The sequence below is a fragment of the Talpa europaea genome (assembly GCF_964194135.1).
Source record: "Talpa europaea genome assembly, chromosome: 10".
Classification (NCBI taxonomy): Eukaryota; Metazoa; Chordata; class Mammalia; order Eulipotyphla; family Talpidae; genus Talpa; species Talpa europaea.
Window position 1 is genome coordinate 65,185,612 of NC_140077.1, and position 23,386 is coordinate 65,208,997.

The window sequence follows — 23,386 nt, forward strand, 5'->3', positions numbered from 1 at the left end:
CTCTGCACAGCGCCAAGGGAAGCCACAAGCAAAGACCCATTGCCATCATGGCTGTGCAGAGGATGGTTGGAGGGACCGTCGCCCCACTGCTGTTAGAAGTGAACACTCCCTTTACAGGAGAGGCAGATGTAATGGGAATGACATTTATGGAAGTAATTATGGAACAAATCATTATTTTTAATAGAAAAGAGCTGACTAGGTCCTTTGGATGGCCCGGGGGCCCAGGCTCTGGCAACCACTAACTTTTCTGCATCAATAGACTGGCATATTCTAGACTTTTCATAGAAATGGAATCTCAAAATATGTGGTATTTTGTGACTTCTTTTGCTTAACATATTTTTAACAATATTTTCAAGGTCCCCCCATGTTACAGCATGTATCAGTACTTCATTTCTTTCTACTGCTGAATACTCCTCCACGACATAGACTTCCACATTCTGTATATCTACTCATCAGCTGGTGGATCTTTGGTTGTTTTCATTTTGTGGTGATTATGAATAATGTTGCATTTATAAGATTTTCTGTGGTGCTGTTTCTTTTGGGGTGACAAAAATGTTCTAAATGTAATTATGGTGATGGCTGCACGAGTCTAAATATACTAAAAACCAATGAACATTGTACTTTAATAGGGTGAACTGCATGTATTATATTTCAATAACGCTGGTATTTTTAAAAAAAAACAGATTTTTTTTTTTTTGGACATTCTGCCCCAATGGTACCATTATTTTAAGTGGTGACACAATATCACAATCAGAACTGTGTGCTCATTTGCATGGGTGTGTATATTAAGTTCCAAACAATTTCCTCTCAAGTAGGTTCACTATCATAGCCAATACACAGAAAACTTCCAACACCATGGGGATCCCTCATGGTGTTGCCCCCTTGTAACCTGACCCTTCCATCCCTTAGCAACCACTCAGTTGTTCTTCATTTCAAAAATACTGTATGTGGGGGTCATACAGTATGACTTTTTTCATACAGCAAAATTCTGTGAAGACCATACAAATTGTAATGTATCAACAATTTCTTCCTTTTTGTTGCCATTCAGCATCCCATGTGTAGACATCTCATGGTTTGGTCAGGCATTCACCCCATGAAGTACTTCTGGGGGTGACGGGATTTGGAATATTACAAATAGAGTTGCCATGAACATTTGTGTAACAGGTTTTTGTGACATTTTCATTTGTCTGAGATAAATGCCCAAGAGTAAGACTGCTAAGTTGTATGTTTAGTTTTTAAATAAGCTGAACCATTTCACATTCCTATCAGCAACATCCAGTTTCTCCACATCCTTGCCAGCACTTGGTGTGTCACTGTTTTAACTGTTCTGACAGGGTGTAAGAATTTTTAAATTTATCTTTTTGTTATAAACTTGTTTCACAGAAAACATTTTATGTAAGGCAGTAATACTTGAAATTGTTGAGGCTTGCTTTATGTTTTAAATGGATGTGTTCCATCCAAGTGTTTAGATAAAGTTAACTGTATGTTAAATCTGGATTTCTAAATTTCTCATTTTTTGTCTGATTTATTATCAATTACCAGAGAATTATAATTTCTAAATGCATCCTCCCCTCCCCCTGTGCATCTTTTAATCTTTTTGCATCCTGTATTTCTAGTCAGGGTTATATAACTGTATTGTTTCCTTTCACATACATATAATTTCACATTTCCTATCTTTTATGGAAGTTTAATTCATTCACATTTACAGTAATTACCTATATTTTTCAACATGCTTGCATTTGTCTTCCCTTTTCTAATCTTCATTACCACCTTTTATCAGCTGTAATAAGGTAAAATTGACAACAATTTCCTCCCCTTTTTTGAATAGTATTTTTAGTGAATGGTTGGGCTGAATTTTGTGTGTTGTTTAAAATGGTTGGTGGGGCCTCCCTGGTGGCACAGCGGCTTGAGCGCTACGCTGTGAAGCTGTCCGCAGCCTCTGCAGCGCAGGTTTGATTCCCAGCTGGCCAGGGAGAAACCCACATGGCATGGCAGAACTCTCCTGCCTTGCCCACTGCTCCCCTCAGCAGTGGCTTTGGTCCGTCTGCCTGAATTCTCTCACCCTCCCCGTGCCTCTGACCTGTACTCCTGTTCTTGTATAAATAAATCTTTAAAAAAATAATAAAAAATAAAAGGATTGTTGGTCGTCTTATTCCATTTTTTCCTACTGGTTTGGAATTTATAAACTATTTCTATTGTTTGAGCAATGACTTTTTTCAATTTCATTATGAATATTCAATTTAATGAAACAAAGTTTATCAGTACGTAACTTCTAAACAACAGGGATCTTAGAACCCTCTCTAAAAATCTTTTAAAGGTTTTTACATGTACATAATAGACCTGATATCCTTGATATATCCCCTTTTGACGTGCATTTACTTCAGTTCCTGTTTATCTTCTTAGCCACAGATTTATATTAAGAGGCAGGATAGAATAATGGTTAGAGGTACAGCATCTGATCTAGATGCCTGAATCATATGCTAATTCTTTGCTGCTCTGTGCCTCAGTTTCCTCAGCTGTAGAAGAGAGACAATAACATTACCTTTCCCACACACTGAGCTAAAAGAGCATCTGTCATAGGGAAAGCACTCAAAATAGCACTTGGAATACAGCAGGTATTCGTTGTGGTTGGCTCTGAGCAACATTATTTTACAGAGGTTAACTCTTGCTTACACCAGCTATTCTCAACCTTGTCCCTACTGGTATTTTGGGTCAGACAACTCTCCCTGTGCATGGGAGATGTTTAGCAGCATCCACCTCTTGTCTCTGTACTCACTATAGTTGCTTATCACTTCTTTTGCTATTTTACAATCGGCATCTTGGGAAGGATGGTCTGAAAGGTAACAGAAAACTGAGCAAATAGAACATATCCTTTAAGTTTTTAGTGCTGCTCTCTTCCCTGCCCAGCTATGACTATGACGGTATCTCTCTCTCTTCCTTTTTTCTTTTCCTAATAAGCCTGTCCTTTTAAAATGTTCTTTAAAAACAAACAAACAAAAACGTTTTTAGTGAAGGCCTGTTGGGTTTTATTTTATCTAGAAATAACTCTGCTTCCCTAACCCTTGGAAGTTTTACTGTCACACAACTGAGGTTGGCAGTTCTGTTCTCAACACCCTCACAACCTCCTACTATCTTCCTAACCCCATTATTGAGTCCACTCAATCTATTTATTGCTACTTTATACAAACTGGTTACTTCTAAAACATCTTCTAAGACATTCTTTTGGCCTCTGGTGTTCTGATTTTTCACAACCACAGATTAAGTTAAATTGCTTTGGGTCCACTGAGCTTTTCTCAGCTAATACCTATCGTTCTGCATCTACTCTCTCCATTTGGTGGGACTCTGGCATCTCACTCCCCCAGAAGCAAGTGCTAGATGTTCTGATTTTATCCCCCACATTTCTCACCCTTATTTTCCTATCTTCAAATCCTCTTCCCTGGACTACATTTTAGGTCATTTCTTCAAAGGTAGCTTGCTATTGAAGTTATTTCTTCAACTGTATCTCATTTGCTGTTTATTCCCCAGACTTTCTTCTTTTAATAATTTTATTTCTCATTTCTATAAAAGCCACTTGTTTCCTTTTCAGTTCTGCTCAGTAACTCCTGATAATATCATGGTGCTTATTCATTTGGAAGTCTATCTTTATTTCTTTAAACACATCAAGCCCACATCTAACAATTCTATATATGTGGTCCCTGAGGGTCTCCACATCTATTAATTGTTTCTCCTCACAGAGTCTCTGCCACCTTTCATGTGTGCTTATCTTGGATTTGTGTGCTCATTGTTTGATCTTAATCTGTAATTTCCCAAGAGCCTTAAGTGGGGGCATTCTCCCCCAACCTGCATTTGCTTCTGGGGAAGTGAGGGATGCCATGGCCCCAGCACAAATCCTGTTAGAAAGAGATCCTAGGATTGTTTCCTCCATCTTGCAGCGGGCCAGAGGACAGTAGGGCACTACCTTCTGCCAGCCTAGCAATAAAAAATGTACCCTACCCAGGATCTAGTATCCAGAAGGAAGAGCGTTCGTTAAGTGTGGCCCAAAATGTCAAAGTCAAAAATAAGAATTTTTAAAGAGTAAATATATATGCACTTGGAATAAAATTCACTGAGAAACAAAAATATAGAACGAAAATTAAGTCTTGTTTCCAATGCCACCAGTCACCAGCCTTATCCAGTTAGCAGTTTCAGCATTTCCTGTGAATAACAAGGGTTACTTAGAGATAGACCAAAACCCAACCCAGGACCTAGCCTCCGGGGACACTGGATTAATACTCGAAATGGCTTTAATCACACAGGGGCTTTTGCAAAGTGTCAGAAAGGCATAGCAACTGCCCATTTAGCCACCTGTTTCAGGTAGACCATGTGGGCAAGAGGTGAATAGCAAGAAGGGAGGGTCTTTAACAAAGGTAGCAGTAGAACCTGAAAGGAGAGAACCCACTTCAACCCTCACTGAAACCATACAGGAGTCCAGGTCCCTCGGAAGCAAAAAACAGGATGTGGGCCAACGTCAGTTTAGAGAGGTTGTGGGCATGCTATCAAAACTAGACTACTGAACTTCTGAAAAAATCTTAGTAGTGGGTCTCCAAGGCCTATCAGGTAAGCATTCTAAACTGATACACTAAAAAAAATACTTTTTATTTCAAAATAAAAGTTTATGATAAAAAGAAATTCAATCAGTATTCCAGAATTTAACATGAACAGGAGCCCAGTCAGCACTTCTCTTTCAGTGCATGTCAGGTGAGCTGATAAGAAAAGAGGGGCTACAGAAGCCTGCAATGAAGAACTGACTGACCAAAAATCATTTCAGGACAAGGAAATTAGAACATGCTTAGAGTCAGATAGAATAAGAGACAGTAAGGAGAATAAAAATCTTAGAAAGGGGCCTCCCCAGTGGTACAAGGGTTAAAGTCTCAGAACTATCAAGCTATCACCAGCCACTGCAGCATGAGGTTGATCCCCCGTCAGAAAGCTAACCCACATGGCACAGCAAACCTCTCCTGTCTTGCCCGTTTCTCCCCTCAGCAGTGTACTTCAGCAGGTCAGCCTGTTCTGCTGCCCACTCTGTCTCTGGTGAATCCTCTCACCCCCCCCCCCCCACACACACACCTCTGGCCTCCACCCCAGTTTTTGTATGCATTAAAAAAAAAAAAAAAAAAAGACAGGTCCTGGAAGAAGAGGGAGGAGGAGGAAGGACCTCTGCTTCCATCCTGTCCATTGGAACATCTATACCACAGACCTGCTTCTGGCTGGATCAGCTGTGTAGAGAAAACAAGTGGGGTTGTGTACTTCAGGGAACTACAAAGAGGGTAAAGGAGGGGAAATCTGACAGAAACATGACCATGAGTCATAACCCAGGCCAACCAAGGGGCAAGGGCAGCACTAGAGGGGAGGTGCTAAGATTGGGGCAGCCCAGGGTCACGGGAGGCTGGCAGCACTGCTTCATGCCTCAAAACATCCTGAGACAACTGTTCCCATTTCAGTTATAAAACACGCCTTGAATGGAGCATCAGGCCATCCCAACCTCCTTCAAGGCCTCCACTCCCCAGGGTAGCCAAAGGCGGCCTGGAGTCTTCTTTCCACACACAATAAACACAAAAAGACGGCTCCCTGTAGCTGCTCCATGCTTTCTCCATATCATCCTAAGCAAAAAAAAAAAAAATTAAATTGTCTGTCACCTGCAAAGAAAGCAGCAGGTTCCCTGAGAAGCACGGTTACTCACTCTGTGGAGCTGCTGTAGACACAACAGTCATGCCATGGGGGGCCATCCCTGAGGTACCAGGGGGTGGCTGTCCTGAGAGGGGCATTGGCTGTCCCATGGCATTAAGGCCTCCCATTCCACCCAGTGACTGTCCTGGGCCCCGAGAGGGCATGCCAATTCCAGCTGCTCCCGCAGCAGGTCCACCAGTCAGGCTCTGCAGGGCATTCATCGGGTCTGTGGGAACACAAGGGCACAGCATCTCAGAAGAATGCCCACGGAACCAAGCGAGGCTCCAAATCCCGCCTCGAGCCTCAACTCCCACTAAGTTCCACATGATGAGAGGCCAGAATCCTGGCAGCCTTCCAAACCTGGTCATATACCAGGGGCCAGGAGACTGTGTGTCTCTTATTGCCCCTGAACTGTGAGGCCCCTCTGTAGGCAAGGAGTATATTCCAGTTCTAGCCTGACTGTGCCAGATCCCTAATACTGAGAGGACAAACATGCCCTTGAGGGGAGGTGATGGCCCCTAGCCTCATAGTTGTATATCCCACCTGGTGTACAGGCCCAAAGACAACAAAGTGCTACAGTCCCTTCTTTAAGTAAGCAAGAGCACAAGGGCCAGGTGGAGTTTCTGCAGGTGACAATTTCCTTGCACACCAGAAGCCCATCTCTGCTAAGTCTGCAGGAACTCCCTATCGAGGCATTCTCATGATAAACCCCGGCGCCCAGGGTAAACAAACTAGAATAAGCAAAGGCGTGAGGGAGGGGTCTCCAGAGCACCAAGGGTCACAAGGACATGCATGAGCCCACCAGATCTATGGATTGAGCTCGGAGAGTAATACCTGGGTAAAGGGGCCAAGGCTCTCATCACAGCAATGTGGGCTCATGGTAAAAGATTACCAGCAGACATGCGGCCCAGCCAGACCTCAGAGCTGAGTGGCCAAGGACCCTATGCTTCCAAGCCAGGAGCCCAGATATCCACCTGGCCACTGGTTCCTGATCCCACCTGGCCCTGGCTGGCTGGCTGGAAATCACTATTCACTGAGAGATCCCTGTGAAAAGAAAGGGCCCACAAGCAGCTGGCACAGCTGAGGCAAGCATGGGCAGTTGCCATGTAAAAAGCATGGGACTGACAGCTCTGCTGCCTAAGGTAAGGCAACGCGCATGCCACGTAAGCGCCTTCCTGAGGCTGGAGTGTCAATGGCCACCTGAATCTGCTCAACTCCTCCACTGACAGTTTGGTCAGTGAGACTAGGGCTGAATCTCAGAGAGAATTCCCCTTAGGTGATAAAATCTTGCAATTTAAAAATAAAAATTCTGATAATTCTTAACTTCCAAAGAAACTTTGTGACTTAAAGTGAATGCACAACTATTCTCTAAGAAATACTATTACAGATTATTATACTGAGTGTAACATAACAGTTCTCTCCCAGAGAGCTCAAATTTAAGATAACACCTCAATAATTTTGTGAGCCTGTAAAAACTTTTTGTTGGACAAAAACATTTGAGTGAAATAGGATGGACTGTATTTGACTGTAGCCTCTTCCAGGAAGAGGAAAGATGTGGGAGAGGAAGTGGGTGAAGGCAGAGGAAGAGGGTGGTGCGGCTTCACAGTTCTCACAGAGTTTTTCTTTCTGTGAACATCCTCCTCCAGTAACAGTGACACTATTCTTCTAGTAACCCAGCATGCACAATCTCATTCCTGCCACCCCAAATCCAAAATTGGGAAAAACTTTAATTCAAAAAGGAAAAATTCTTACCACTGACAGAAGCCTGAGATTTCTTGTTATCTATTGAAAAAGAAAAACAAAGTCAACAAAGTTTTATATAACCATTATTTTCATGCTAGGTCAGTTTGTAGGCATTTGTCCTATGGCCATTCATTAAAACAGAGCTGTTCCTGCCTACAAACTAGATAAAACACATCTCAAAGCTCCAAAGTATGTGTGTCCATGTGCACACGTGTGTGCGTCCCACTCCTGGCAACAATGATAAGTAAAGGGGTCTGGGAGAAGAAGGAGCAGAACCACACCCTGGTCAACCTGAGACCTGGGAGAACCATTCCCCAGGCAGAGGCTTACTCTGGCCTACTCTGCTTTCCTTCTTTCCCAGGTCCAGTGCCTCAGCTCAGGTCCTAGACAGCACATAAGAGAGGAGCAGGGGTCTGCGACTGGCCCAGAATGGTGCTTAGAACTCACAGTATTTCCATTTTCAGCCCAGTCTGGGGAGGCAGATCTCTATTTTTTAGATGAAGAAACCAAGTCCTGTCAAGGCTGTTTTGAAGCCAGATCTAACTGCCCTAGCACCAGGCAGGAAACTGCAACAATTCTACCCTTTCCCAAGGAGCTACTGAGAAGGCTGTGAACACTCTCCATCCATAGGGCTGTCTGTGCTGCCATGCTAGGGCCACGTCCTGGAGAGACCTGCGCAGCCCAATAAAGCCCCTTGCCACAATGAACTGACACAGGTCATCAGGCTGCACACTTCCCAGGCTTCTCTAGTCCTATACCCTATAGGGCTTTCCCAAACACCACGAAGAAAATGCTATCAAGTGAAATTCATCCTGCTGGCCATTCTGGTTAAAATAAAAAATAGTGTGAAAAGCAGCAAAACCTACCAGCCACATGAGGGTGCTATGTTTCCAAAGTCCATCTCCTATTGTCACCCTTTGCTGGAGAGTATGACACTGAAGCTGCAGCTGCCTCCACAACCACAGGGGAGCAGCAACTGGTCTCACCAAGTCCCTCCTCCAGGGACAGCCTGCATCAGGAGGAGCCCACCATCTGAGCTCACATAACTACTGGCAGGCAGGAGGTAGTCGACAGAAACCATAAAGCAATCCTCCAGCCTTGGTTTTCTTTAGACACCAGGCAGACGGCCCAGACCTCAGTATGTACACCACTAAGACTCCTGCCCCAAGGGATGCAAGGACATACTCACTTCTGAAGAGCCACTGCTACTACTTGGCCTGGCTGACAGGACCACAGCAGGAACCTCAGGATCAGAGGAACCAGAATGTGGCAGGGTAAGAACTAGATGACCCTCAGTGGGACAAGGAGTTTAAAGTGGCCTCAGAAGCTTCCAACCTGACAGGAACCCATATTTAGTTCAGGCCTCCATAGATCAGTAAGACCAACTATTTGGGAAGGAATTTTCTGTTCCTGGGTAAACTCTGTTTATTTAAGTAGTACCTAGATATAAAAGCTACAGTTCTTTTGAAAATAGCAGTTCAGTTTAGAGATTAACATTTCCATTATGCTGAATTTAGCATTTCTGAGACAGGTTCTAGGAGGATGGTAACTAAGGAAGCAAAAGAAAAGCAAATGAACTTTCCAGAAAGTGGACATCTTCACACAGACATTTTGACCCAAGCCCTTTGTGAAGTCAACAGAGCCTGAATAATTTTTTTTAATAATACCATGCCACTAGGTCAGTATCTCATCGCAATCACAACCACCTAGAAATGTAAAATTTTACTTACGAATATCTCGAAAATGGATAATGAGCCTGGCCACGAGAGAAAGGTATTCATCCTAAAAGTAAAAACAGGAAGTAGTTTAATCCCAGATAAAGCAGCTGCCCCATCACCCAGTTGAGGGTACTTCCTGAAAGGCTACCAGGCTGAGGTTTGCTCATATGGACAGCAATGCTCTGCCTAAGCTGGCATCTTCTGGAATCTATCAGTCAACAGAAGCGCTGGCAGCTCAGCTACACCAAGTGCATAGAAACAAAAAAATAAAGAAGGGTATCAAAGAGACTTTGATGGGTATCAAATGCTGCTCCTTCTACTTTGTTGGAAACACTTAACCAAGAGGGCTGCCGACCAGCTTAGGCCTCTTTTTTCACAGAGGGGACAGTCTGGTCCAGAAGGAACTTGGGTCTAGCCTGAGATCACAAGGCAAATCAGAAGTTGTCATAGGGGAGACTCTTTTGTGTCTGCACTATTTATACTTTCACTTTTAATGCCCTGGCCTGTTGCTTTTTTTTCACTGTTGATGTCAGATTTGTATGCAAAACTGGACATGTGCCACCGGCTATGTTTTCTGAGATCTATATTAATGTGAATTTATACGCACAGACAAAGAAGAGGGCAGCGCCACTCAAGGCTGGCAGGTGAAGGACACTGCCCAGAGTTCTCCTTGTCCAGGCTGCTGTGTTCTAGAATAACTGTCCTCTTCACAACCAAGGATAACACTCACGTCCAAGTATTCTGGGGAAATCACTATTGTGAGTTTGTTCTGTAGTCAGAGGCATGTCTGAGTTAAAAATCTAACTTCAAAAAAGCTGTACCATCCATTCCCTCCTCAAAATGGCCATCTTTCCGGCAAAGCAGTCCCTCCCTTCTCCCCAGCGCACATGACCGTCCTTAGTCACTACAACACCAGAGAGTCAACTAGAGGGACAGTGAACTGACAACACATACACAGTCCAAGTGTGGGTACTACCCTGTGATACACAGCTGTGTACCCGGGAACAAAGAGTGAAACCAAAATGAAACCCCTCCAGGAAAAGAGAAGTGAAATGAAAGAGGTGTCAGACAATGCGAAGTATGTATAAAGACGCTTTCTAAATCTTTATTACCCCTCATCTATCTCCAAACCTCACTCTACCACTTTTTTAGTGGTTTGGTTTTGTTTCTTGGTTTTTTTTTGGCAACCAGGGGAATCAGCAGAGGAAAACATGAGGGGGAAAGGCCATGCTGGGATAGCAGTGAATCTCTGTGGAGCAAAGGGACACTTAAGGGTATTGTCAACACTCCTGACTTCTGAATGCCCCCCATCAGTTTCTGGTAGGAAAGACAATGTGCTGGAAGTGAGGGAGGTCCCCCAGATTTAGGGCTCCTGTTGTGTGGGTAACCTGCTGAGAGTGGTCCTTGAATGAGGGTAGTGGTGAGTGGGAAGCAAGAAAGGTAAGGGACCAGAAGGAGATCTAGGAGCTAACCAAGTCGATGACTGACCTCTTGGAAGCAGGTTTAAAAGAAACCATATGCTTTTGCTTAGACACAAGATACATTCTTGAGGCTCAAAGCATGTACCTCAAGGCCTTTGCATAGACTCAGGACCGAGAACTCAGAGCAGGATGGGCAGATGTCACATGGTGGGGAGAAAGGGAGGAAGTGATGACCATATGCCAAGACAACCAGGCACAGGAAAAAATCACATTGCCCTTAAAGAGATTTCTTGTAGGGTAAAAGACATGACATTGTTGCAAAGACTGAGTCACCAGGTACATATGGGGACTGAGTGCTACAGGAGCTCCTTTCTACAGGAGACCCCGGGATCTAAAACTGCACCCAGGTCTCCCCTACGTGGGGCTTTTACTCCTACCCCGGGGCTCCTAACTCCCTCTATAGGCACTGGCTTCCTGACTGACATCCCAGGCGTGAGAATACTCAGTCCCCATCCAGACAATCAGGTTATGCTACCCACTTCTGCTCAAAAGCATTTGGGACTCCCTGGGATTCCCATGCTCCAGAAAAAGAGCATGTGACCTCCCTTACCTTCATTCAGTCTGTACCATCTCCCCTAAATGACTTAAAAAAAATGGGCCTTCCTGGTGGCGCAAGGGGTTAAGGCACAACCTATGAAGCTATAGGCAGCCACTGTGGCACGAGTTCAATCGCTGGCTAGGGAGATACCCACATGGCGCAGCAGACCTCTCCTGAATCACCCACTTCTCCCCTCAGGAGTGTGTATCAGTCAATCTGCCTGTTCTGTTCCCTACTCTGTCTCTGGTGAATCCTCTCACCCCCCACACCTCTGGCCTATACCCCAGTTTTTGTATGCATAAATAAATAAATCTTCAAAAAAAAAATTTAAACATCCTCAAGCTGCACACAAGGCTAGGTATTACCAGGCCACAGACAATAATGCTGTAACGATAACAGCTAACAATGCAGCACCAGGTACAGTGCTAAACTGACTTTACATATATTAATGCATTTAATTCTCCCAACATCTAATGAGGCAGTACTACTAACATACAGATAAGAAGGCAGAAATGTGAAAATCTTTGTACGATAAAAACACTTGCTTAACCTATACAAGTCTTGCTCCAGGGCTCAAAGACGAAGTTGAAGTACCTCTCCCCAAACAGATGTAGAGTGAGCAGCGAAGAGGAGAGAGGCAGGAGGAGGGTCAGGCATATACTCCATGTAATATTACACACTGTGTACTGTATACTCCACATTACCTTTTGTGTAACACATGGAGAACATGAATACACATATTTGCAAAAAGAAATGCTGAAAGGTTAAACTAAGTTTAGAATTCAACAGTCACCCTCAGAGGCATTAGAAATTGGGCTGGAAATGAGACATCTCTCCTTGTAACATAGTTGGTCACAATGGACACAGGTAAATTTCTTTTGATTTTTATAATGAGACAATACACCAAATTAAAAGAAAAGGTGCACTTCCTAAAAATTCAAGATAAACTGAATCGTGAGCTGGATTTCAAGTTGATGGCAGAAGCACATGTGGAAAGGAACTATTTTGAGTGATCACTTTAAAAAACAACAAAACACTGCATGTCTCTATTGGAAGGGATACATCATAAGGTCAAATAAACGCTGCAAAGAAATCTTAAACTTTATTTCATATTGTTATTGTTATTTATATTTGTGGTAATAGTAGTTTATTCAGAAATTATCTTAGAGTAAAGCAAGTGATTATACTAATGGCATTAGAAACTAAGATAATCATAGTAGTGTAGAAGATACATTTTAAATGAAAATAAAAATCTTATAGAGTTAAATATGAACTAGAAATATCAATGCAAAATTGTGGCATGTCTGAGATGGTTGTTTTAAAAACATGATTTCTCAGCTCTGCTTACAAAAAAGGCAAAGAAGTGGGCCTCCCTGGTGGCGCAAGGGGTTAAGCACTGCACTACAAAGCAGTCCACAGCCTCTGCAGCACGAGTTCACTCCCCGGCCAGCCAGGGAGAAACCCACATGGTGCAGTGGACCTCTCCTGACTCGCCCGCTGCTCCCCTTAGCAGTGTATTTCGGTTGGTTTGCCTGTTCTGTTCTCCACTCTGTCTCTGGTGGATTCTCTCACCCTCCGCATCTCTGGCCTGTACCCTAGCTCTTGTATGCATAAATAAGCTTTAAAAAGAAAATTGAAAAAAAAAAAAAAAAAGGCAAAGAAGCCTGGTGTCCACATTGCATGCTCTAAATAACACTTCACTCTCAGAAAGGAACAGAGCTCCTTAGAGAAAAGGTGAATTCTGGGCCTAAATGCAAGCAAGCCACCAAGACTGCAGAGGTTCTGACAAAGAAACTCTACAGAGGTTCTCTCAAAAGCAACAGAACACTTGGGGCTACCACTAGACAAGGATGGGACCATCTAAGCATCAAAATGAACCACTGAAACACACCAGCAGAGTCCTGTGCTGAGTAATCACTGGAGGGGAACCCAACCCCATTCCCAAGCCCCACAGTCACCCCTGGGGATACCAAGAGCAGCAGCAACTTGAGCTGGAAAGGAAGGATGGACAAGAGAGCATTCCTGGTAGTCCTGAACAGGCTGTTGTAAGTAACCAAGTAGCACTGGTTATTGAAAGAAAACCCTTCTAATAAAAATGGAAGACAGGGCCTCCCCGGTGGCGCAGCGGTTGAGCACTGGGTTGTGAAACTGCCCACAGCCTCTGCAGCGACGGTTTGATCCCCGGCTGCTCCCCGGCCACTGCAGGAAGGTCCCACATGGCGCGCAGACCTCTCCTGCTGCCCGCTGCTCCCCTCAGCAGTGTACTTCGGTCCTTCTGCCTGCTCTGCTCCCAGCTCTGGCTCTGGTGAATTTTCTCACCCTTCCGTGCTTCTGACTGTGCCCAGTGCTTGTATAAATAAATAAATAAACAAACAAACAAACAAAAAGGAAGACAGAATTAAGAACAATTACCACTGTGCGGGGCCTCCCTGGTGGCGCAAAGAGTTAAGCATAGTGCTGTGAAGCTATCCGTAGCCTCAGCAGCACAAGTTCAATCCCCAGCCAGCCAGGGAGCTACCCACATGGCACAGCAGACCTCTCCTGATTCACCCGCTGCTCCTCTCAGCAGTGTACTTCAATCTGCCTGTTCTGTTCCCCACTGTCTCTGGTGAATCCACTCACCTCCCACACCTCCCACACCAGTTCTTACATGCATAAATAATCTTTAAAAAAATATATCACTGTGCAATCAGTTAAATGATGGAACCAATTGGTGAGAAGTAGATGGGGAGCTATTTTTTTTTTTTTTAAGATTTATTTATTTATTTATACAAGCACTGGGTACAGTCAGAAGCGCGGGAAGGTGAGAGAATTCACCAGAGCCAGAGCGGGGAACAGAACAGGCAGACTGATGAAATACACTGCTGAGGGGAGCAGCAGGCGCAGCAGAAGAGGTCTGCGCGCCATGTGGGACCCTCGCCGGCGGCCGGGGATCAAACCGGCACTGCAGAGGCTGCGGGCAGCTTAGCAGCCCAGTGCTCAACTGCTGCGCCACCAGGGGAGGCCCAGATGGGGAGCTTTTCAAGAGAAGAGCCAGGCTGTCACTCTCCAAATTCCAGACCAAATATGCCTAATGCCCAGTTCATGAGAAATAAGGGACAGGCAGGAGCGAGTTAAACAATGGTGAATGATGTTGAAAGAAACATGAATGTTAGATTCTGCCACTAAGGACTCAAAAGAACTGAACTAGTAGAGAAAATTTGAATCATCTTAAAGCACACATACATACACACCCACACACACCATCAGAATACTGGTTTCAGCAATATCAGAAATATGGACATCAAAGATGCTTCCAGTAAAGGTTCTGAGGAAATAAGGAAAAATTAGAAATGAGCAAAGAGGATCATTGTTATACAGTGACAGAAACTTTAACAGAGTTGTATCCTACAGTTGTGTGAAATTATATCCCACAGAACTTGTAAGCACTGAAACTGGATATTTGGACGAGCTGGCTTCCAAACAATGTACTGGGGTCTAGCCTGGTTTCTTCTTGCTGCTCAGAGTAAAATATAAGAAAAAAAGGATAAATGGAGTGAAAAACTGATAAGCAAAACAAGAACCTAAACTTGATAGTTTGGGAGATTCTCAGGCTAATTAGACTAAGAAACAAAAATAAAAACAAAAAACCAAGCTTACCAAAACTAAGTAATACACTGTTGGGAAAGTATGCTCTGGCGAGATGGACAAAGGTCTGGCTAGACAAAATTTTGCTAGCACTATACAGATTAGACATGTGACTCATGAACCCTCTCAATCATTTCACAGATACCATGAATGGCGATGAAATTATTCAGGAAAGATCTGTGGAGAAATCTCTTATCTAATGGTAAAAATCCTGTCACATACCCAGGAGACCCACAAGGTTTTTGAGTGCTTATCAGCAAGAATACTGCCAGCTTGAACTGAGAGGGATAGAAACCAGATGAAATCAAAGAAGAGTGTTGGACTCTCAAAGTATTTTTTTTTTTAAAAAACTGATTTTTTAAAAAAAGATTTTTATTTTTATTTATTTATACAAGCATTGGGTACAGTCAGAAGCGCGGGAGGGTGAGAGGATTCACCAGAGCCAGAGCGGGGAGCAGAACAGGTAGACTGACGAAATACACTGCTGAGGGGAGCAGCGGGCACGGCAGGAGAGGGACCCTTGCCAGCAGCTGGGGATCACACCTAAGCTGCAGAGGCTGCAGGCAGCTTGGCAGCCCAGTGCTCAACCTTGCACCACCAGGGGGGGCCCCTGGATTCTCAAAATTCTTTAGGTAGGAACCAGATTAATAAAACCACTCAGCAGCATACATGTGTTGCTTTACTCTTCAAGAAAAGGGAAGATGACCACGATGGCCGAGGCTTGGGCCCTAAGGGGAGCCTTGAAGTTCTAACTAAGTTATAGCAACTGCAGGAAATTAATACAGAACTTTCTCCAGAGCTGCCCACTTTAGGCATTTTATACAAATGCAATCATATAACATATGGCCCTTTGTGACTATTTTTTCACTTAGTGTGTTTTCAAGGTTAATCTATATTGCAACATGTACCTGAATTTTATTCCTTTTTATGGCCAAATAATATCCTACCATATGGTTACACTACATTCTGTTTTAAGTGTAATTCAGCTGACAGACATTTGTGTTGGCTATGATGCCATGAATGATGCTATGAACATCTGTGTGCTAGTTTCTGTGGACCCATGGTTGTATGGTGACTCTATGTTAAATTTCATACGCTATACCATTTTACATTCCTTCCAACAAAGAGGTTCTAACTTCTCCACATTTTCACCAACATTTTTTTTTAATTATAGGCATCAAAAGTATGAAATGGTATCTCATTGCAGTTTTCACTTGTATTTCCCTAATGACTAGTGAGGCTGAACATCTTCTCATGTATTTTTTTGGTCATTTGTATATCTTCTTTGGAGAAATGTCTATTCAAGTCCTTTGACCATTTTCCAATTTGTCTTGCTATTATTGAGTTGTAGGAATTCTTTACATATAGAGGATATTAAACTCTCATAAGATTTGCAAATATATTCTTCCCATTTCATGGGCTATATTTCTTTTCTTTTTTTTTTTTAATTTTATTTTTATTTATACAAGAACTGGGGTATAGGCCAGAGGCATGGGAGGGTGAGAGAATTCACCAGAGATAGAGTGGGGAGCAGAACAGGCAGACGACCAAAAACACTGCTGAGGGGAGCAGTGGGCGCAACAGGAAAGAACTGCCTCGCCATGTGGGTAGCTTCCTGGCTGGCCAGGAATTGAACCTGCGCTGCAGAGGCTGCAAACAGTTTCAAAGTGCTGCGCTCAACCCGATGCGCCACCGGGGAGGCCCTCATGGGTTGTATTTCCACTCTCTTGATGGTATCCTTACAAAGTCAAATTAATCTATGTTTTCTTTTGTTGCCTATCCTTTTGATAATCACATATCAGAAACCAGTGTCTAGTCCAAGGTCAGAGATTTACACCTTATTTCTTCTAAGAGTTTTACAGTTTCAGTTTTTAAATTCAGGTCTTTTATGTATGTTGAGTTAATTTTTGTATATGATGTAAAGATGGCCTCCAATCTCACTATTTACACACAGAAATGCCGTTGTCCAAGCACAATTAGTTGAAAAGACTATTCTTCCCCATTGAAATCTTTTGGCACCCATATTTAAAAAAAACAACACAAAAAACAATTAATAGTAATTTTGAGTGTTAATTTCTATTCTCTCAATTCTACCCCACTGACTTATATGTTTATGGTGTTACAGCAAGGCCTGGGTTAGCATAGCTTTGTAGTACATTTTAAAATTTAGAAGTGTGAGTCTTCCACTTTGTTCTTTTCCAAGACTGTTTTGGCTATTCTGGGTCTTTCAAATTTCTTTAGAATCAGTTTATTTACAAAGTCATGAAAATTTTCCTAACACATTGAAGAATATATTGAAAATCAAATATATCAAAAAATTCCAGAACAGGTGCTCTAGAGCCAGGGTCCTCAGCAACATGAGACCTTTGATAAGTATTACACTATGATTTACATATTTAAAATTTTTTATCTTTACACATTATAAAATATTTTAGACATACCAAAAAATTAATTAAAAAACAAATGCCAGTGGCCCCTTATGCAGCTTTACAAAAATAATAATAGGTCCTCCTTGGTGGTGCAGGGTAACCCCTATGCCATCAAGCTATCGCCAGCCACTGCAGCACAAGTTTGATCCCCCGTCAGGGAGCTAATCCACATGGCACAGCAAACCTCTCCTATCTCGCCCACTGCTCACTCAGCAGCGTATTTCAGTACATCCGCCTGTTCTACTCCCCACTCTGTCTCTGGTGAATCCTCTCACCCCCCCCCCACCTCTGGCCTCCACCCCAATTCCTGTATGCATAAATAAATAAAAAATAAATATTTAATAAATAAATAAAGATAATAAGACAGAAAGCAAGCAAACAAGCTATCCATGCTACCAATGACTTGCCCTACACCTCAGTTTCTTCACAGGTAAACTGGAGAAAATAGTCACAATGATTAAACAAAGTATAATGTACTTCTTTCAGTGCCTCAATACATGCTAATGAAAACCAATCAATCAATCAATCAGAATTCACAATTAGGCTTCCAAACAAATACATTTATTAAGGGAGCAGGGATCCTGACTGTCATGCCTCTAGACAACAGAGCAAAGGAGCACTGCCTACCAGACTTTGGTCATGAACTAGTTATATCTGGGCCTTCCTAGTAGATCTCAGCTAGAGTGCTTCTAATGACTAAATTCTTGGGCACTCAAATAACTGTCCTTAATGAAATGGATAGCAGAATCTATACTCAGATTCAATCAAAGGCTTTGGCTTGCAAGGTACCTTAAAAAGTCTAAAGGTAATGGGCCTCCCCGGTGGCGCAGCGGTGGAGCGCTGGGTTGCGAAGCTGCCCGCGGCCTCTGCGGCGCCGGTTCGATCCCCGGCTGCTCCCCGGCCACCGGAGGAGGGTCCCACATGGTGCGCAGACCTCTCCTGCCACCCGCTGCTCCCCTCAGCAGTGTGCTTCGGTCCTTCTGCCTGCTCTGCTCCCCGCTCTGGCTCTGGTGAATTCTCTCACCCTCCCGCGCCTCTGACTGTACCCAGTGCATGTATAAACAAAACAAAAACAAACAAGCAAACAAATAAAGAAAAACATGCCTCTATTAAAAAAAAAAAAAAAAAATCTTAAAAAAAAAAAAAAAAAAAAGTCTAAAGGTAGGGTGCCTCCCTGGTGACCTAGGGGTTAAGTCTCAGCACTATTACCATGATGACCTGAGTTTGATCCCTGACCTGAGTTCAATCCCAGCCAGGGAGCTAACCCACATGGCGCAGCAGACCTCTCCTGTTTTGCCTGCTGCTCCCCTTAGCAGTGCATTTCAGTAAATCTGCCTGTTCTGCTCCCCACTCTGTCTCTGGTGAATCCACTCACCCCCCTGGGGTGCACCTCTGGTCTGCACCCCAGTTCTTCTATACACAAATAAAATCTTAAAAAAAGGGCCTCCCAGGTGGCGCAGCGGTTGAGCGCTGGGTTGCGAAGCTGCCCGCGGCCTCTGCGGCGCCGGTTCCATCCCCAGCTGCTCCCCGGCCACTGGAGGAGGGTCCCACATGGCACGCAGACCTCTCCTGCCGCCCGCTGCTCCCCTCAGCAGTGTACCTCAGTCCTTCTGCCTGCTCTGCTCCCAGCTCTGGCTCTGGTGAATTCTCTCACCCTCCCGCGCTTCTGACTGTACCCAGTGCATGTATAAACAAAACAAACAAACAAATAAATAAATAAAACATGCCTCTATTAAAAAAAAAAAAAAAAAAAGCCTAAAGGTAGGAAAGTATCCTTTCATCAGAGGCACATAGGCATCCTCTTCTTCCCCTGCTGGCCCTAGTTCCTAGGACATGCTCTTCATTCTGATGCTCTCAATCTCCCTGGTTCCTGAGTTTCACCTTGGTTCCCCAGTCAGAATTCAGTTCTGCATTAGTAACTTTTACACTGTCAATGAGACATGTGCTACTTTTGCATAAGGCTTTAAGTACAAAAGAGTTACATGTTTAACATACAAACTTAATTTACAAATGACCAAGTAACGTAAACAATGCACCCATTTCCACAGGTGCTAACACAAATGTCCCATGACCCTTGAATGTGTTCTCCATCCCATAGATGCCAAATGTTGATGAACTTTCCAAAGGCTGGTTCTAGTGTTTGGAGTTGACATTATCATGATCTACCTCCCCCTGGCAGTTATTTTTGCTTCCTCAAAAGAAAAAGTAGAGAATAAAGAAATTAAGGTGTAGGAAATGGGTATTAAGGAATTAAAGTAGGAGTTTAGGCCTCTTTTGCTTTGACAGATGGGAGGCAGGAAGAGAAGTGGCTGACAGTACGGGCACACACCCTACCCTCAATATCAATGATCAACAAGGAAATGCAAATCAAAACCACACTGAGATAAATACTTCATACACATTCTGATCACAGTAATAAAAAAGACAAACAATAACAAGAGTGAATGAGGAGTGGAGAAACTGAAACCTCATACCCTTTTGATGGGAATGTAAAATGGTGTAGTACTTTGGAAAACAGCCTGGTGGCTCCTCAAAAGGTTAAACAGAGTTACCATATGATCCAGCAATTCCACTCCTAGGTAATATCCAAGAGCTATGAAAATGTATATCCACAGGAAAGCTCACAAAACAAAGTGTTTCTAACAGCGTTATTCATAATAGGCAAAAGTGAAAACAATCCAAATGTCCATGAACTGATGAATGGATAAACAAAATGCAGTATACCCATAAAAAGAATGCCATTGGGCAATAAAAAGAATAAAGTATATGCTATGACATAGTTCATGAAAGAACCTTGAAAATATTATGAGAAGTGAAAGAAGCCAGTCACAAAAACATATATTGTATGCCTGCATTTATATGAAAAGTTCAAAAAGGGCAAATCCACAGCAACAGAAAGCAGATGTGTGGTTGCCCAGGGCTGAGGGTTGAGGGAAAAAGGGCTAATGGGTACAGAATTTCTATCCTAAAACTAGATTGTGGTAGTGACTATTCAACTGTGAACATTCTAACAACCACTGAATTCTACAGCATAAGTGGGTGGCTTAAATAGTATATTAATTAGATCTCAATAAAACTGTTAAAAGAGGAGGGTAATCATATATACCATGGGACAGAGCCGTGTCTGCTCTACCTCAGTCTGAATGCTCTTGGAGTTCTTCCTTGCATTTACATGCACTCAGAAACACACTCTAGTGTGCTCTGACGTCTACAGCCAGTCCATACCGAGTTTCTGTTTCAGAGCCTCTGTCCAGTGAGTGATCTCTACCTTTCCATTTCAAACAACATATACCTCATCTAAACACCCAATCGATCTCTACATGCCTTGACAGTTGGTTTATCCAAACCAGTTCCCAACTGAGAGCATAAATAGAATCTGCTTTAATTTCATGACACACAAGGGTGTTTGAGAGCTCCAACAGTGCTTAGGCAGACCAATGATGATGAGGGTCAGATCTGCACAAGGGGACAGGGCAAGTATGCCACAGAACAAAGTCCTGGGCATTAGACTTAGATAAGTCACTTGGTTCCTTTATGCCTCTTGTCTGCTTCATTTCCACTGAAATAGCTCTGCCCCAGGGAAAGTAAACAGATGAAAAGAGATGGTCAGAAGAAGCCCTTGGTACCTGGCCCTGGACAAGAGGTCACACTTCACAGGTGACGTTTCCTATGCCTAGGCAATTCTTTGCTCTAGGTCTTCAACCTGCAGGAACATCACTTTCATCACTAAACAAAAAGGGACAAAAAATTTTCTAGACCCACATGCTCTGTGGGATTTAGGTGGAGGACTCCTTGGGAGTGTTTAGGGTAAGGACAGAGTCCATTTTTATCCAGAACTGGTCCCTTCCATAGGAGCTGTTGGCGCCTAAATGGACACACTACAGGACTCGTGGGTGCAGACAATGAATGGAGGGTGTCAGCAGTGAGGTCTAGGGCTGGAGGCTGGGCCTAATCCTGGGTACCCCCCTTATGTCTGACCCAGGGACACATAGTAAAACCCACAGAGTGCTACAGGCAAAGCTGACAGTGAACAATCAATGAGCATTGTCCCCAATCTCCAGGAGGATTTCCAGAGTCTTCATGACACCCTTCCCCTTCCCTGGCCTCTCTGTCAGGGGCCTGCCCATCAAAGCCTTACCCGAGTCTTGGCCTTCAGGAACACATGGCTCTCCATATCCTTGCTAGATTTACTGTGGGCCACGCCAGCTTTTCTCATGGCATCCTCGCTAAAACACAAAAGAAGAAATGTTGACATATTAAAGAGTCCATTCTTGCAGGGTTCCTGGTCAGCAGGCCCTGCACAGTACTGCCCCTGGGTGGTCGGGGTGATGCTCCCTGGCACATCAACCTGCAAGGTCAAGGAGCATGATGGAGGGGCACTCAGCAAAGCAACAAAAAGCAAGAAAGCAAGAAGGCAGGGCCATAAGAAGGAAAGAACCAGAAATGTATCACCATAAAGCAAAACAGCCAACCTCAGTTCAAAGAGGCAGAAGTAGGCCAAGGGATCATTCACAACCAGCACAAAATCAGGTGCACATCAGATAGCTGAGTGGCCACCTGCCCCTGAGTTGCCTGGCTCCCCACTCAACTCTGGTAATAACAGCAGAGGAACCTGGCTCCTGTTTCTGCTACAAAAAGGGGCCAATCAAGTTACTTCTCAGTCCCTCCCAAGGCAAAGGTTCCCTATGTGGGACATGCAGGTTCTCCAAGTGAGACCAAGGAGACAAGACCTAATTTCTAGTTGGGGACATCAGGAAAAGAGAGACTATACAAACGTGGAAAACATCTTCCAAACACAATTGCCCACATATGAGCTGGAATCATAACTGGACCAATCATGCCTGATTGGTAAGAAATAGGATCCTTTCACAGGTTTCATTAAGCCAAAGCTCTGCTGAGAAAGGCTCTGCACCTGGGCAAGAGTGAGCTACCCTTGAATGGCTCCACGCGTGCGTGCGCACGCGCACGCGCACACACGCACAAATAAGAACACAGGTGCATTTATTTTAAAGAAAGGGGCACATCAGGCTGGGGCCGGTGGCCTGGCCCACGGCCTATCTTCTTCCCATAGGATGGGCCTCCTGATAAAAAAAAAAGAAAAAGCAGGTCAGGTCTCTGAGCAAATTAAACAAGTCCACGCCAGCTAGTGCGAGAGAGCTTTCTGGCCACTCTAGACACAAACAGATAAACCTCAGGGTACTGACAGACTATGTGTACATGGAGCTGCAGAATCAATTCTGTAATTCCTCAGAAAAATCCCATGCTAAGAGATGTACAAATCTGTATTAACAGAGAAAAATTAAACAACATAAATTAAAAATTAATACACTGCACATTCTACATATGCATTCTAAGTCCCTATACCCATCCATTGAGAAGTCTTTATCAGGTGAGGAGACAGCAACAGATTCTTGATGGCAAGGAAGCCTGGGTGCAGCACACATACACCCCAGGGGAAATGTGACCAGAGCCTCGAGAGAGTCGAGATAGGCACGAGTCAGCCTACAAGAGACACCAACTGTGGTGAAGCAAACTCCACAGCTGGAGTTGGAGAGACATCACCTGGCATGATCTAAGCCACTGAGCATTTCCAATGAGAGAAGTAACTGAGCAGAAGAATTCGTCCCCTGTGCCTCCCAGGACCATACCCGTTGTTCTTTCTACCTTTCAACAGTGATTGTGAAGTAAACCCTGACACAGAGACTTGCCCAGAGCCTCGGAGCAACCAACAAGGTGACCCAGAGTTGTGGACATGGGTGGAGGGCACTGGCCACCCAGCCTGCAGGCTGGGCGCATGGAGAGGAAAAGGGTAGAAGGTGGAACCAGGAACCACAAAGAGGCAGAGGGGGTTGCATAGAGTTCTGAGAGCGGGATGGGCTCTATGCCCAAGATAAGCAATAACAGTAGTTAAGCCAGACTCCTAACCAGCTAAAAGTAGTCTTCCCGAGTTCCAGGCTGGCCATTTCCAATAGCATCAGCAAACACTGTACACCCCGACTGTGGCAAAGATGCCTGTTACATGCCTACAGACAAATCACTGTTGCACCCCAGCTTTGTGCAATAGTTTTGAGATGGTGGAATTTCACTGGGCTCCCTGGTGAACCAAGGCCAATGTGACAGCAGATGCCAGATCTGCTACATCCT

The 23,386-nt window shown here is 43.9% G+C and overlaps 1 protein-coding gene across 6 annotated transcripts in view; it reads right to left on the reverse strand.

Annotated features, from left to right (window-relative positions):
• MED15 (mediator complex subunit 15) overlaps nucleotides 1-23,386 on the reverse strand; it is a gene marked incomplete at both ends in the record, with an annotated part of 60,738 nt that overhangs the window by 17,849 nt on the left and 19,503 nt on the right. For 3 of the 6 annotated variants that reach the window (XM_084245214.1, XM_084245213.1, XM_084245212.1), the window contains 4 exons: nucleotides 5,720-5,932; nucleotides 7,459-7,488; nucleotides 9,180-9,231; nucleotides 21,381-21,468. In XM_084245214.1, the coding sequence (XP_084101340.1) occupies nucleotides 5,720-5,932; nucleotides 7,459-7,488; nucleotides 9,180-9,231; nucleotides 21,381-21,468 (383 nt within the window). Of the gene's footprint in view, nucleotides 1-5,719; nucleotides 5,933-7,458; nucleotides 7,489-9,179; nucleotides 9,232-21,380; nucleotides 21,469-23,386 lie in introns of those variants that run through there. The other 3 variants (XM_084245216.1, XM_084245215.1, XM_084245217.1) reach the window with 2 other exon arrangements.